Here is a 17,516-nt window from a genome sequence, read left to right on the forward strand (position 1 = left end):
TCTTCAAACATACCTTGGTTCTGTTTCCAGCGCCCCACTAAAATGCTGCTTGGTGACCTCAGGCAAGTTACTTACCTACTCTGATCCTTAGTTACTGCCTCTGAAAACGGATGGAATTGGACCAAGTGACTGTTAATACTAAGGTCTTTTTCAGCTCTGATGGTCCAAGATGCTAATATTCTAGTTCCGGAGGATATGAAAAAATAACACAGTCTCTTCCTTTAGGAAAATTTTATACTTATGTTGCAGGAAAGGGGACCCCTTCCAGGGCCTGAAGTTGGGCTCTTGTCTAACACTTGGAAATGAATTGTCCGAGGAGACACATGTGCTGACAAAGCAAGAGATTTTATTGGGGAAGGGCACCTGGGTGGAGAGCAGGAGGGAAGGGAAGCCAGGAGAACTGCTCTTGCCGCGTGGTTTTATGGTGATGGGATTAGTTTCCCGGTTGTCCTTAGCCAATCGTTCTGACTCAGAGTCCTTCCTGGTGGTGCACGCCTTGTGCAGCCAAGATGGATGCCGGAGAGAAGGATTCCGGGAGGTGGTGGCACATGTGGTGTCTCCTTTTGACCTTTCCCAAACTCTTCCAGTTGGTGGTGGCTTATTAGTTCCGTGTTCCTTAGCAGGACCTCCTGTCCTAAAACAACTCATGCAAATGGTTACTATGGTGCCTGGCCAGGGTGGGCGGTTTCAATCAGTGTGCTTCCCCTAACACTTACAGGGAAGAAGACCAAGGAGTAGAAAACACATGCCTCAGGCTTGTTTCTCATATGACAACACAAAACCTAATACAGTGTGTATTTAAAAGATGCAGTGCTTATTAAGAGTTCTCCAAGTGCAAGGCATTTAAAGCACTTGACTAGGAATGGATAACAACAGTCAAATAAAAGAATGAACAGTGTTCGCTGTTTCTAAAAACTTTATATATAAACACTTTTTTGAAAGAAAAAAGAGTATATTTACAGTAAGGGATATAAATGTAAAAGATTACAACACACCACAGCACCAGAATGGAGAAACTGAGTGTTGTAAAGAAGATTGAGACAGAGCTATAGCTGCCATCGGAGAAGGAAAAAATAATGTCTTTCATACATCATTTGGATTATAGCTAGAACAGGAAACAAGGCAAGAGTGATCAGGTGATTTTTGTTGTTGTTGTTGTTATTGTTCTAGGTCAAGACTCAACAGTCCAAATATGTTCATAGTGTCATTGATGACACCCAAATCCTATTTTCTATTAAGTACTATCATTCACTGCCATCTAGTGTTGAGCAGATGAATTTTTTTTCCCTATACTATATTTCCTAAATTCCTTTCCCCTCCCTAAGTATCAGGTTAAAGTGAGCATGCAAATTATCTCTCCTGAACATCCAGTCTTATGTATGTGAAAACTCCTGTGTTTTTCCCCTGCCCCCAGCCAGGCAAGCCCTGCTGCTCAGAGGCTCTGTTTATTTTTTGTTCATCTTCCCCGGACCTCCATCACTGGCTCCAGCCTCTGTCCATGGATTTTTCCTTCAGATGCCATAATCTCATAGGACCAGATGCATTACTTGCTGGGCAGAACATTCTTAGCAGAAAGAGAAAGTCTATAACTCACAAATAAATTGGAAAGATGACTAAGAAAAGTGTTCCATTAAAAAAAAAAAAGAAAAACTCCAAATCAAGAGAAGCCTTTTACCTTTCTGTTAAATACTTGAGTTACAAACGCTCTGAAATATTTTTTTTAAACTGACTAAAAGTTATTTAAGTAAACGTCAAGTTGCTTTCATGTTTGTCTTATGACTTTAGTAAACATGTATCTGGGCATAAACAGAAATGGCCTTTACTTCAAATATCTTCAGTAACATTTGTCGACTAAAAGTCACAACCTGAAAGTAGAGAGTTGCTTTATTTGGTGGGACTGGTTAGGGTATGGAGACAGTATCTCACTAGCTCTGAGAATACTGCTCCAAGGAAGCGGCGGTGGGGGATGGGGCAGGGGTGGGGTGGGGGGCTGGAGAGTCAGGCTATATACCAGTTTGCATCAAAGGTAGCAGGTAGTCTGGACATCAGAGAGAAGGTATCAAGGAATTTAGCTTTCTGTGTATGGGAAGATGCAAGCCTCTGGGCTCACTGAATCCATTCCTTTCATATGCACCTCCGCTATCTGGGGCCAGTCCTGTTTCCTTGATCGCCTTAAGAGTGGTAGATTTGGCAGCCTCAGGCATCTCCCCGTTCCCCGCCCCCTCACCCCCTCAGTTCCTCAGTAATCACCGTGGGGATTGGTGGCATCTTCTGGATTGTAAATTTGGGAGTCCTCATTCACATTTGGAAGCCAGAAATGTCTGATGGCTGTGACATTTCTTATTTATTGATATGGAGGAGATATTTTCATTTCACAATTTGTTCAAATTCCCCCATTTTATTTCAATCTATCTCCAATTGCTCAGTAAAATTCCTATTACAGTTGTTTTAGTGAAATCATTTAAACAACAAAATCGACAAAATATAAAAATTTGATTACTTAGAAATAGAGTAAAAAGAGAATAATTCACTCACAACATTCAAATTTAAATCATCTGTATTCATAAAACAGTATCTTAAGAATCAGAATTCTATCAACCTTCCTTTTGAGTAATTTCTATAATCCCTATATAGAAATAAAACTGTAGTAGATTCAAAATCACATTTTGTAAGAGATAAAAATGACTGTTGTGTTCCTGAGTCTTCAGAAGTAAGCTTATCTGAAGGTTGAATTAATTTCTGTGCTGAGGATGTAGGGCTAGGAAAAGAAACAGTGTTAGTGGAAACATTTTATTAATATATTGTGAACAGAAGATGTGTTAGAACAGGAAAATCCCTTGTTCTAGTCACTTAGTTCATTCACTCTCTCCTTCCCCCTTTCCTTTTAGTAAAGCAGATTTATTATTTCTGAAGACAGAGATTTTCATCAGAAGCCTCTCTTTATTGTTGTTCAGTCTCTTAAGTCGTGTCTGACTTTTTGCAACCCCATGGACTGCAGCATGCCAGGCTTCCCTGTCCTTCACTATCTCCTGGAGTTTGCTCAGACTCATGTCCATTGAGTCAGTGATGTTAACTAATCATCTCATCCTCTGTCGCCCCCTTCTCCTCCTGCCCTCAGTCTTTCCCAGCATCAGAGTCATTTCCAGTGAATTGGCTCTTCACATCAGGTGGCCAAAGTATTAAAGCTTCAGCTTCAGCCTCTGTCCTTCCAGTGAATATTCAGGGTTGATTTCCTTTAGGATTGACTGGTTTGATCTTCTTGCTGTTGAAGGGACTCTCAAGATTCTTCTCCAGCACCACAGTTGGAAAGCATCAATTCTTTTGACACTAAGCCTTCTTTGTCCAACTCTCACATCTGTACATGACTACTGGAAAGCCTCTTTTATGGCTCTGTTAAGCTACTCTTCATTTTTCTGACATATTCAAAAGGCTGTTTTGGCTGTAGCCACTTGAGACTAACTGATGTTGATATAGCTTCTCCAATCTGGAGTAACTCTTTCTGTAATGTCCATCCATTAGTTCAAGAGTCAGTCATTTACTGGGCTCAATGTGCTCAGGCACTAGTTGTGATTGGACCTTTCTAAACCAGCTTGAGAGCCCGGGGTCAAATTTTCAGGAAGTTTGCAAATATCTTTCTCTCTCTTTTTTTCCCTTGCTGTTGATTCCTGAGGTTATGAGAGCAGGAAGACAGATTACAAGCTAGTTCTTTTTTGCTTCATCATATTGGTGGCCATGGACCAGCAGGTCCTGAACTTGGGAGATGAGCAGAGAATCGGTGGTCTAAGTCCCCTCACATTAGCTTAGAGGAGAAAAGGAGAGAGAGAACTCTGGGAGTGGATGCACTAGGCTGTATGAAGATCTTAACTCGGAGATAAAGTAGCCTTTATTTGTGTTTTTCATTTTTTGGCCACAAAGCATGTGGGATCTTAGTTCCACAACCAGGGATTGAACCCATCCCCTCTGCATTGGAAGTGTAGAGTCTTAACCACTGGATTACCAGGGAAGTCCCAAGCCTTCTTTATTAACTTTATAAACTTCCAAAGTTCTTTCTAAAGAACGTTCTACTGGTAGGGAAGGACGTGGTGATGGGCTACACCATATCACAGCTGCAGTCAGAAAAATTGCTGCTACCTTTACCATAGAAGAAGCCTAGGTAGGTTTCTCTCCATCATTTAGACAGTCTGACCTAAGTGTGAGTAAGATCCCTTGACTCAATAACTGGCTTACAGTTGAAACGGGAATGGAATGATTGAAAATAAACCATAGTAAATTCTCGAGTAAAAAGAGAAATAAATATGTAGAGTGTCATAAAGCTAAATAAATTTGGTTTCCAGAAAATTGTGCTGCTCACCATGGGCTTTCAGCTATTATCCCATGCCCCATCGATGTCCAAGAAGAAAAAGAAGGCCTTTCCTGGGATATGATATTAACTAGTTTCTAATATACTGTCTCAAGACTGGTTTTCTGTTTAACACCTAATCTCTTGCACAGCATTGTACCATTTTAAAAACCTGATTAAGCCAAGTTGTCTCTGCCTTTTACTAAGACAGCCTCCCAGTGGCTCAGTGGTAAAGAATCCACCTGTAATGCAGGAGACAAGGATTTGATCTCTGGGTTGTGAAGATCCTCTGGAGAAGGAAATGGCAACCCACTCCAGTATTCTTGCCTGGGGAATCCCATGTACATAGTCCATGGGGTCACAAAAGAGCTAGTGACTAAACAACAATAGCCTCCTGGGGAATGTTTCTAAGTTTCATGTCTTCCCCAGGTGATGTACCTGGCATTAGAAATGGCGCAACACTTTAAGGAGCTGCCTTCTTCAAACAGGTGTTAAAATTTTGTGATTTTTCTCTTCTAATTTGTGGTAGAAATTGCTGATTGACTGCCGACATCCATTAATCCATTCTTTCAAAGAATAGCACACAGCTGCATGGAGTAAGAACTGTATTTCTCAACTTCTCTCAAAGCAAAATGTAGTCATTTTGCTAAATCCAAATATAATAGAATATATGTGGTATAATACATACAGATCTTAGGAATCTTCTTTAAGAGACCATTGCTGCAGTCCTTTATCCTGTTCCTTCCTGCAATTCACAGTCTAGAACCTTGGATGCCAACATTTTGGACCTTGAAGACAAGGGTTGGATGATGTGCAAAGGATTCTATGGAGCAAGGTGGCTATATTAGCCCTGTACTCCTTACCTCTAGCCTTTATGATGACACAGAGAAATCAACCATTGGTTTATATCATTTTAACTTTAAACTTTACATTTATAGGTGTTATTTTGAGTTTTACTCTTATAAGCAGATCTGTTACGAGGTGAATTGTATCCCCTGTGAAATTCATATGTTGAAGTTCTAACCCCCCGTGCCTCGGAATGTGACCTTATTTGGAAACAGAGTCATTCAGATGTAATTACAGTGAGGTCATAAGGTGGGCTTTAATCCAAAATGACTGATGTTCTTACAAAAAGGAGAAATTTGGACACAGACATGTACAGAGGGAGAATCCCATGTGAAAATGAAGACACAGATCTGGATGATGCTTTTACAAGCCAAAGAAGGCCAGTCATCAGAAACTAGGTGAAAAGCATGGAGAAGATCCTCTCTCATAGCCCTGAGAGAACTAACTCTGCTGATACCTTGATCTTGGACTTCTAGTCTCCAGAATTGTTACAGAATAATTTTCTTTTGTTGAACCACCAGTTTGTGGTACTTTGTTACAGCAGCCCTAGCAAACTAATACACTATCCTAACCAAAGTCTGTATAAAATAACCAGGACAATAGCCTTACCATTCAGATAATAGGAACAACATGATCTGCATGCCCACTGGAATGTCTATCATAATCTCTTAGCAGTTACCAAAGAACAGTTTTGGCCAAATCTCAGTTTATCTGGCATGCCAAACCAAAGGAATCTGGTGACTGTCCCCTGAAAGTACAAGTACTCTATCACCAGGAATGTGTTAGCCACACCCAAATGTTAGTTTATTTTAGTTCCCACATAGAATACTCTCATTTCAGCGGAGCAGTTATCAGCATTTCAGTCAAAGTGTTATATTTCCCATCATTGACTCCTCCTTGTAGAATGAATGCATGAATGAATGAGATGGAGTTGACTGACACTAACTGAAGGAATTATTATATATCAGAACTTTCCACTAAGCACTGGCTATATTGTTTTAAGGTAGGACTTCTAGAGTTGTATGTCCCTGGATTCAAATCCTAACTCTCGTTTACTTGTCACATGATCTTGGAAAACATTTTGTAATCATTCCATACCTCAATTTCCCCATCTGTAAAATGGGGGAAACATAATAGTCATTTTCTTCCCAAGTGGTTATGATTTATTTTACATGAACTACTTAGAATGGTTCATGCCATGGTGTGCTGTTTGTACTGGCTCACAAGGACTGAGAGGTTACATCTTTTCTGAATCTACAAATCTTCCCATCCCCATATTCGGTGATGTCATATTAGTAGCTTGCAGTAATTGGCCTTGAGGAGAATATTTACACCATGGAAACTGGCAAATATTATACATCAGAGGCTGGCTGGCCAGCATGACTTTGATTAAAAACTACCTATTAGTAAGTTCTATATAAATGCTCACATTATTATTATTACTAGCCAGTAGGTACTCCTATTCCCTGTGGGTTTGAGAAGGCATTCTGCTAAGTAAATAAATAATTTTGAGTTAAACTAACACTTATAGGATGCCTTTAGAAGTTGATTACCTCAGGGGAATCACTACATACATTTGCGGTCTTTAGATCTTAATCCTTAATTCACTTGAAATTGATTTTTGGCTCCATGGAAGTAGGAACTGCATCTGCTTCTCTCATTGCTGTAGCCCCCACACCTACCAACAGAGAAAGCACTCATAAATATTTTCTAAGTGAATAAATAAATGAATTAAATTTTCAAAGGGCTTTCACATCTATTTCATCTTTTTCTTAGCTGTCAATAAGTCAAGATTTACCCCCAATGCATGTGTAAGGAAACTGAAATCCAAAGAAGTGCCTGATTGTTGTTTTGCTTTCTTTCATCACATTATGTCCATTAGCTCAGCATTTCCCAAAATATGTCCCATAGATTGTGAATTCTGAAGGATATTAATAGCTACCATGTGACAGGGGATCCGTGGGTAGTAAATATCAAACTTATTATGTTATAAAAACAAAATATATTGGTTTGTTCACTACAGGTTTTATCAGAGCCTTTATTAAGTCAGTATGCATTATGAAACTGGAGTGGGGGTGGTTAAATATGAGCATTTCCTGTATTTGATTGTAGGTTTTTAAAATCATGTATGCAATAATAGTAGTGTGAAACAGTCACTAGAGCAGTGCTTCTCTAGGCCAGAATACTAGAGTGGGTAGCCTTTCCCGTCTCCAAGGGATCTTCCCAACCCAGGGATTGAACCCAGGTCTCCCACATTGCAGGCAGATTCTTTACCAGCTGAACCACAAGAGAAGCCCAAGAATACTGGAGTGGGTAGCGTATCCCTTCTCCAGCAGATCTTCCTGACCCAGGAATCAAACTGGGGTCTCCTGCATTGCAGGCAGCTTCTTTACCAAGCTATCAGAGAAGCCCTGAATCACCAGGGACCTTGTTAAAATGCAGATTCTGACTCAGTGGGTCTAGATTGGGGCCTGAGACTCTGCATTTCTAAGAAGCTCCCGGAGGATGCCCATGCTGTTGGTCCAAAAGGCCATGCTTTTAACAGCAAGGCACTAGAACATTCCAGAATCAAGAGTAATCTAGCGTCTCAGTGAAAGAGTAGATGACACCCCTGGAACATATGCTATTCACCATGAGAACCAACTGTTGAAACAAGTATCCTGTTTGGGATGGGCACATGAGGGAATATGGGGGGTTCCCTGGTGGCTCGATAAATAATCCACCTACAATGCAGGAGATGTGGGTTCGATCCCTGAGTTGGAGAAAGGCATGGCAATCCATTCCAGTGTCCTTGCCTGGAAAATCCCATGGACTGAAGAGCCTGACGGGCTATAGTCCATAGGTTTGCAAGGAGTTGGATATGACTGAAATGACTAAGCATGCATGCACCAGGGAATATGGGACAAACCCATATGAAGAGCAAGATTTGGAGGGAGCAGAGGGCAAGACTAAATTTTAGTAGCATGAATAGGGCAGGTCTCATTCAGCTAAAGTTTATAGATAGTAGATTAACTGGGGAAGGGACACAGGGAGGAATCAGTATCCTCTCAATTGGCATATGGATTAAAATAGCTTCATTTTTGTCAATAAAAATCAGATAAAAGAGGAAGAAAGCCAGACCCAGTAATGGTTCAGATTTAGTTATTATTTTCTCTCTCTACTCACAAACTCAAATTCCAAGGGTTATAAACTCTTTACTATTTTAAACTTTTAAAACTCTGATTTATTAGGCAAAATGGGATTTTAATGTCAGAAATTGGAAGGGGGAAAAAGTGGGCTGGGATCAAAAGAGGTTAACCTTGGGTCAGATGAGGAAGTAATACTAAAAATTATAATCAAGAGCCTAAAGGTTTCTTAAACCCTCCTGTCTCCAAAGACCCATCGTTCTGACCAGGTCCTCTTCTAGTCTGGGAACCTAATTTTGGCACCTGCGTTACCCCAGCAGCTGCTACTCTCTGCCACAACCTAGCAGACTCTTCTCTGCTGGTTCCTCGGCAACTATGTTTTAATAACCTTTGTGGGTCGCGCAATTCATAAACGTAGAGCTGGGATTAGGCTAATGGAGGTGTGATAAGATTCTCCCGCAGTATTTCTATCAATGATTCATGACTACCAGGTATGGCTTGACACATTTTGATAACTTACTTGAAACAAAAAGGTTAATAACTCATGACTTCCTAATAGATCAAAACTTTTATCAGTGTAAAGCAATGTATTTTTCTATTTTTAAATTTTTCCCTTGAATTCTTTGTGCTAAGTTCATTTTGTCACTCCTGTTGCTTACATTTTCACTTTTACCTTTGCTCATCTTTCTATAATGCTGTTTTAGATTATTCTCTAGTTAATTAAATTTCTTAACCCAAATGGAGAGTATTTTTGCTTTTACTAATGTTTATATCTGTTGTCAGAATTGATAGATTTTATTATTTTTCTATTGTTTATGACTTTGGATTTTTGTGGGTCTCAATGTTTTCCTTTTTTAATGCTTTGATTATATTGTTGGTTTTTGCTTATTTTCTTCTCTATTTTAGTGCATTGATATGTATTCTGTTTAAATTATGTTTGTAGTTACTTAAAAATTTTTCAAAAATAATCTAACCTATATTTCTTTAGTTTCAAATGTCACACTTTAGTCACAAATGGCACACTATCTTTAACTTTGATTTGAGTAGAATCAACTCTTTGCTAAAATAATGTGTGAGGCAGTATTTATCCCCTGATCATCATGCATAGCTGTGAAATGCAAATGATTTGACCTTTTTTACAGTTACCAGAGCTGTCAGTGATCAATACAGAAGATATTGATATAATCTACAGTTATATTGCACTGGCTTGATCTTTGAAACCTATGCAATGGACATTTACAAAGAGGTTCGTCACTTTCCCGTAAACATCTATGTCCTGTGTTGTATATATACATGTTATGTACATGTTATGCTGTTCTTGATCTCTTGAAACATTTGTTGATAAGTAAGGTTTCATAAATGTCCCTTTTTCCAAAGTATGGAACATGCTTAGGCATGATCAGTTATTTTGAGTTTTAAAACATCATAAAACAACTATGTGTGCCCAGTAGGACCTCAGAAAGCATTCTTTTCTTTGTGTTTCGACCCTGTGTTTTATTGTTCCTGTCTTATCTAGTGAAATTGTCGTACACGTCAAATGTACTCCTCATTATGGTGAAAAATGAAACAAAAGGTGCTTTTCCTCCATTACCTTATATCCTGAAATAGCCAAAATATATACACACGGCACCAGAAGAACAGAAAGTTTGCCTTTTTCTGACTTGTTTTTAAAGTGCCGTGCAGACAGGCTAATTCCAGCTAGGATTTCTGTGGGTCACAAGTGTCATTAGCTGTGCAGGGTTGAAGCCCCTGTCTGGAGCTGACTCTAGAATATTTACATGGTCAGGTTAAGCTGGAAGTGTATTTTTGTTTGTGTTGCCTTAAATCATCTTCTTTGAAGGGTATGATAGCTGCTAAATGACTAAGTAGTTGTGTTTTTCTTTTTGTCAGTGACACTTTCTTTGTTTAATTCAAAAGCATCTGATTCACATCTCAATAAAAAGTTTCAGGTTACACACACAGAATTCTGTATATGAGCACACGAGCCCCAATGTGTAGTTATAGTTTGCCATGTACTCATTTGATCTGTATCATTTGAAATGTATTGTTTAAATCTGATTTTACATTTCAGAAATTATCTTCAGGAGTAACTCAGTATATTCACTTGTGAATAGTTCATAGAATGTCACTTTTCAAAATACGAAGATATGTATATATATATCCATGTGAGCTTAAATTCTGCAGCCAATTACTTTTTCTGATTCTGTGTATGTATGCATGCTGTCACAATTCAGCTGTGTCTGATTCTTTGAGACCGTATGGACTATAGCCCACCAGGCTCCTCTGTCCATGGGATTCTCCAAGCAAGAATACTGGAGTGGGTTGCCATGCTCTACTCCAGGGGATCTTCTCAACCTAGGGATCAAACCCACATTTCCTGCATTGCAGGTGGATTCTTTACTGCCTGAGCCACCAGGGAAGCCCTACTCTGTGTATGTAATATTTTTCCATGATAATAGTTTCCTTAGATATTTTTAAAAGAAAATATTAAGAATAACCAAAAACATTTAAAACTGTACTTATTTTTGTGAATGCCATTTTTTAAATGAATGATTTAATCAAAACACCCATATTGACTTTCCTCATTCATCCTTTCCCAGCAGGTAAGGAACTGAATCTTAGGAAATATTCTACCCAAGCGGTAGAGCTTCACCCAACCACAGAGGCCTTCCCCGCATTGTTTGCTTTAGTTACTTGCTTTTCAAATTATAAACAACCTTAGAAGCTAAAAAATAATTTTTCAAACAACTTAACACTTTTTTGGCCCTATTTTATTCTGTTTCAAATTGGGTTTCAATTGTTGTGTACTAGTCTTGGGAAAAACCAGAAGCACCAATTCAGCTTTTCACAGATAACTTCTCTTGCTGAATATCCATGTGCAAAGAATAGCAATGAAGCCCTGGGTAGTATATTGATAGCAAGGAACTTGCCACATTTTGATGTTTCTTATCATAAACCTCTCTCTCTCTCTCTCTCTCTCTCTCTCTCGTGTGCCTCAGTCCTGTCCGACTCTTTGTGACCCCATGGACTGTAGCCTGCCAGGCTCCTCTGTCCATGGAATTTTCCAGGCAAGACTACTGAAGTGAGTTGCCATTTCCTCCTCCAGGGGATCTTCCCAACCCAGGGATCGAACCCTTGTCACTTTCATTTACTGCTTTGGCAGGCAGATTCTTTACCACTGCACCACCTGGGAAACCCTAGGATTTAAAATGTCAGTAACAAACATACATCAAAATATTTTCACAGAATTTAGCTTTTTCTCTCACTGACTTTTCTTCAGAGTTTAAAAAAAAAATACTGCCTTAAAAACTACTTAAATGGAAACTACTCTAAAAAAGTAGCATTTTAAAAAATTAGACCAGTCACATAGGTGGTATACTTCTACACTTCATATTATGAAATGAACATAGCCCATGTTTCAAAGTTCTGTGCATTGTCATTCATCAGTTTATGGAAACTTCCCAAATCCCTGATTTTCTCCCATTTTTTGGCAGTGTCACTTATCAGCTTGGGTCAAATCCATTTCAAGGCAGCACAGCAATTGTAGGAAGGTAGAGTGTGCAAACAGGGCTTGTGTGCTGAGTGGTGAGACTACAGTGATTTGAATGAAAACGGGCCCCTTCATTCCTCAAGAACTAAGAAGGAAGGACAGTATTGACCATTAGACTCCAGGCAGCACTGTACCTGCTGCAGAACTGGGGTTCCACTCCTCTGAGTAGAGGGACAATTTGGATTAATGCATTTCTCATCTTATTTAAATTTGGAAGATTACATATATTTTGCAGATTTTTATTTGGTAAGGTTTTCAAAGTGACACTGCATGGTGGGAATTGCAGATGTTTTTACAGGCAGTTCAGTGTTGTAGTTCTGGGGACTTCCCTGGTTTCTGTGACATACTCAGCGTTTGAGGCAAAACCCTCGAGGCCATCAGGCTGTCTGATGATCGACTGTCTCTGCTGGGGTGGAAGAGACTTTGAGTCCCTAGCTGAAGACTGCAGTTGGGCTTACTGGTTTCCTTCCTTCAGAGGACCTGATCTGTATCTCAATGGCTGAGGATACCACCCTGTGTCACAGTAAACTTGCAACTTGCTGGTTTATCTGGTTGTGAACATAAGAGATGTGGTTTCAATCCCTGGGTTGGGAAGATCCCCTGGAGGAGAACATGGCAACCCACTGCAGTATTCTTGCCTGAAGAATCCCATGGACAGAAGAGCCTGGTGGGCTGTGGTCCATAGGGTCGCAAAGGAGTTGGACACGACTGAGGTGACTTAGCACGCAGCACAAAAGCTCTTGTGTCTGCCTGAGGTGTTCTGAAAGCAAAGATGTCTGCACTCCTCAACCCCGCTTTGGGTTTGTCTCTACCATGGTTTCCTCAGACAACTTTGGCTTCTTCAGAATCAAAGCTTTGTGTCTGTACAGAAGGTGGTTCTTGAGTGAGTTGGATGGTGTTTGCCTTTACTGAGTCAATTTGTAGCTCCTTGATTTGTCTCCCATATGTTCCTCTTTTTGTCGAAGTCCTTAAGTGGGGATTAAACTGAGGATCCTGCTTTGTCCCTGGGCCGCGCCCACAGAAGGTCCTGATGAAGAATTCGAGTTCTGAGAACAGTTGTCTGAGGGGCTATAGCAGAGTTGGTTGTTATTCTCACAGATTCCTGAGCCTCAGTATTGCTTCACAATTAGATTCTTGCAGCTTGTGTAGAAAGTGCTTGTGAGACCCTTCCTTCAGGTTTTGCTAGTACTGACATACTGTCCTTTCTTTCAGGAGCCATAATCATCCCTCTCTTCCTTCCCTTCTCTACCAGTTTTAAAAACAGCTGAACAACAGCTGAAGTTGTAATTTTCTCTTCCTAGAGTTTTCTTCCTCAATGTGTGTGCTTAGTCACTCACGTCTGTCTCTTTGCGGCCCCATGAACTGTAGCTCACCAGGCTCCTCTGTCCATGGGGATTCTTCAGGCCAGAATACTGGAGTGGGTTGCCATGCCTTCCTCCAGGGGATCTTCCCAACCTGGGGATCAAACCCAGGTCTCCTACATTGCAGGTGGATTCTTTACCATCTGAGCCACTAGGGAAGCCCAAGAATACTGGAGTGGGTAGCATATCCCTTCTTAGGGGATCTTCCTGACCCAGGAATTGAACTGGGGTCTCCTGCATTGCAGGCGGATTCTTTACCAGCTGAGCTACCAGAGTATTAATACAAGATTAATGCAGATTAACACAGTGAAAAAAAGGCGGAAAAGTGGTGTTTCAGTGTTTCTTCCACCAGTTAAAGGAAAATGATTCAACTTCTCTAGGACAAGAATCAACAGAATAGGGGCACTACACTGCTTTTCAGAGGCAGGCTGGACCAGTTTTCTTACAGTATCTCTCAGGCTTATAGTGTTTATTATTTTCCCTGATTTTTATTATTTATGTATTTATGTTCATCGAGCATCTGTTATTATCTATTACTCAAGGCCCTGGGCCAGAAACTACATAGGATAAAAAGAAAAATGAAAAAAGAAACAGGATGGAATTCTTTAGATTGCTTGAAGCTATTCATGATAGTCAATCACTGACCTCAAGAGTCTACCCCCTAGCGGTCAGTGCAACAGACAGAAGTGGCAAAGGAGAAATACAGTCCCTAGTTCAAAGGAGGTAGGGAGCACCATCTCGGGGCATTAGGAGACTTCTAAGTGGAGATGCCATTTAAATTGAAGTGGAAAAAAGTTGGAGAGAGGAGACAGAGGCCATTCTGGGTGGAAGAGAGACAGTAATAGGTAGGAGATGGGAAACCATGAAGCGTTGTTTTTTTTTTTTCCATTTATTTTTATTTATTTATTTATTTTCCATTTATTTTTATTCGTTGGAGGGTAATTACTTTACAATACTGTAGTGGTTTTTGCCATACATTGTCATTTCTTTTTAAATTGAAGAATAATTGCTTTACAATGTTATGTTGGTTTCTGTCATACAACAATGTGAATCAGTCATAAATATACATATGTCCCCTCCCCCTTGAACCTCCCTCTCACCCCCAACCCCGTCCCACCCCTCTAGGTTGTCACAGAGCACCAGCTTGAGCTCCCTGTATTATACAGCTTCTTCCCATTGTTGTTGTTCAGTCGTGTCTAACTCTTTGCGACCCCATGGGCTGCAGCACACCAGGCTTCCCTGTCCTTCACTATCTCCCTGAGTTTGCTCAAACTCATGTCCATTGTGTCGGTGATGCCATCCAACAATCTTATTCTCTGTTGCCCCCTTATCTTCCTGCCCTCAATCTTCCCCATCATCAGGGTCTTTTCCAATGAGTTGGCTCATTGCATCAGGTAGACAAAGTATTGAAGCTTCAGTATCAGTCCTTCCAATGAATATTCAGGGTGGATTTCCTTCAGGATTGACTAGTTTGATCTCCTTGCTGTCCAAGGGACTCTCAAGAGTCTTTTCCAGCACCACAGTTTGAAAGAATCAGTTCTCTGATGCTCTTTCCATTAGCTATCTGTTTTACATATGATAATGTATATGTTTCAATTCTACTCTCTCAATTCGTCTCAACCTCTCCTTCCCCTGCTGTGTTCACAAGTCTGTTCTCTATGTTGTTTTTTTTCATAATATATATTGTCACTCAGCACTTGACCTGTTTGTATGACAGTGTCTGGGAATGTGTTTGATGGAGGAAGGAGGAGGACACCACTGTGTCCATCTCTGGAGCAGAAATGAGTCCTCTGTGGGGGTGTACACCATGACAGTGAGCGGCTGTCAGGAGTTCTTACTAACTGGACAGGGGGCAACTCAGTTATGTCCTGCAGACATAATGTCCAATGGAAAGAAGTAAGCAAGAGAACAAGAAGTAAGTAAGAACAAGAAGTAAGAAAGAGAGCATAGCAAATTACCTAGGTAAGTAAAAACACACCCCAAACTTAACACTGTTCAGCAAAACACAAAAATGCATACCCGGTCAAAGACGTTCATTAAAGAGGGTGTTTCCTGGGGGGGAGTACCATGAGACTTAAGGCTAAGAGGAAAATGAAACAAGAGAGGGACTTTGAAAGATCAATGATGAGGTATTGATCACACTTTGTACTGGACATCAAAAGAAAAAGGACATATATGATGGAGGTGTTTTTGCAAATCTCAAAAACAAATGTATTAATAATAGAAAGGCTTACACAATAATCCCTGGGGTGACTATATAGATATTACATTTATTATCATCAGCGGCAAGCAAAATATACAGAAATCACAGATGCTACATATAGTGAAATTCATGTATAACAGAAGGTCTATTAATTGGGGCCTCATCTCAAAGTGACTTCAGGTGTGTTAGGAGCAGCCTGAAGGTAGGGAATTTATTTGGTGGGAATAGAGCATACAGAGTTCCATGCACAGAGTCTTTCAACAGAGAGTTTTAACACCAAGTGGTAGGATCTCATACAATACTTCATTGTCTAATGCATGGCCCTACTGTAAATTATTAAGCAGGGATCCAGTATTGACATTTGTATTCTAGCTTAATAGTTATTACACATATTACTCCTTATCATTACAATGTGTGTTCTAGTAAATGAGCTTTCTACCCACTCAAATAATTCGAGGTAAAGTCCAACCTGAACTTATTAGCAAGGATAATCCCTGTACATAGTGACTGGCAGAAAATATGAAGAGAAACAGAGAGTCTACCTTTTATATAGAATACAGGAACCATGATTTCACATATAGTGAAATCAGAATTACATTTCTGCTTTTTTCTTCACTCTTGCCAAATTGGAATGTAGACCCAGTAAGTCACAAACCACCCCCGACCCGACCATCAGGAACCCGGTGCACAGTTGGACAACTGATACTCAAGGGCTGTGTGATTTTGCCTTTACTGCCCTCAATACACAATTCCATTTGCTATTCCTTTGTTCTAACTGCTGTTTCTTAAACCTGTCTTGAAAAGAACTGTGGTAATCTTCATCCTCTGTCTCAGAGATGATTTCCATCTTCTGAATGATGAGTTTAATAAGTTCATGCTGTTTTTCCAGAAGAGAACCGAGATCCTTCAGCCTGAAAGGAAACACATTTTATGGGTTAATTTTCAATTATCCTTTCAGTCCTTGAGTACAGGAAGGCTACATACTGGGTTCTAGATCAGATCAACTGTACCAAGGGCTTCCCTGGTGGCTCAGATGGTTAAGAATCTGCCTGCAATGCAGGAGACCCGGGTTCAATCCCTGGGTTGGGAAGATCCCCTGGAGAAGGAAAATGCACTCCACTCCAGTATTCTTGCCTGGAAAGAATATGGACAGAAATCCCATGGACAGAGAAGCCTAGTAGGCTACAGTCCATAAGGTCTCAAAGAGTCCGACTTGACTGAGTGACTATCACTTTGACTTTCAGTAGTCATGATCCTCTTAATGAACACATATTTTAAAAGTTTAAGTGGTTCTCCCAAGTTAAATTTTCATCCCCATTTTAAAGATTAAAACACAGTTAGTTGCACAGGAATGTTAAACGCCTTGCCTAGGGTCGTGCAGTTAGAAAATAGTTGAGTAGGTCTTTGAAAGCAGGTAAATTAGCCCTGAAGCCCTCAGGCTTCATCACTGTACACTGCATAGTTTCTCCAGGGATCCTCAAAACTTCTAGAGTTTTGATGTAAGAATTGAGACAGCTGATAAAGAATGCAGTTTAGGATACTGTTGGGCAAAATGATTTGTCAGTAGCACCAAATCAGTTGTTGGGTCTAAAAAGAAGCAGTCTCAAAATTCTCAGTATGCTAGCCACATCATCAATTAAAGCATGACAATATAAATAAACACAATTAGACAATAGAGACTTTTACTGTTCATCATTATTTAGAGTGTTAAATTTTTCAAATACAGATAAAAGGAAAAATACATACCGGTACTTTTGCTTCATTATTTCTGTTTCTAAAGATGTATCAACATTTGGTATTTCTTGTCTCGTTTCGTGGGGGCAAAAGATATAATGAAATACACCACGCTATGGGATAAGAGATTAATAGTTATTCAGGTAGAACTCCGTTCAGGAACTAGTTCCTGAACAGGTGCCATGAGTCAGCTACAAGGCGGGCATGCCAGCACAAATATTCAGAGACACAATCATGGCCCTCAAGGAGCTCACAGCCTCTTGATAGAAATAGACAAATATAAACAGCCATAAAATGAAGTCACACATGTAACTGAGGAATGTATAAGATGTATAGTTAATATAGAAGATGGAGTAAA

At 40.0% G+C, this 17,516-nt stretch overlaps 1 protein-coding gene across 1 annotated transcript in view; it reads right to left on the reverse strand.

The window, feature by feature from the left end:
* Positions 1 to 15,400: 15,400 nt before the first annotated feature.
* The window catches only part of TRPA1 (transient receptor potential cation channel subfamily A member 1), a 67,915-nt gene continuing 65,799 nt past the window's right edge, over positions 15,401 to 17,516 (reverse strand). The window contains exons 28-29 of the mRNA XM_043879915.1: positions 17,171 to 17,271; positions 15,401 to 16,335 (exon numbers count right to left, since the gene is read on the reverse strand). Of these exons, the coding sequence (XP_043735850.1) occupies positions 16,131 to 16,335; positions 17,171 to 17,271 (306 nt within the window). The 3' untranslated portion in view covers positions 15,401 to 16,130. The remainder of the gene's footprint in view (positions 16,336 to 17,170; positions 17,272 to 17,516) is intronic.

The sequence above is a fragment of the Cervus elaphus genome, chromosome 21, assembly GCF_910594005.1.
Source record: "Cervus elaphus chromosome 21, mCerEla1.1, whole genome shotgun sequence".
In the NCBI taxonomy this organism is placed as follows: domain Eukaryota; kingdom Metazoa; phylum Chordata; class Mammalia; order Artiodactyla; family Cervidae; genus Cervus; species Cervus elaphus.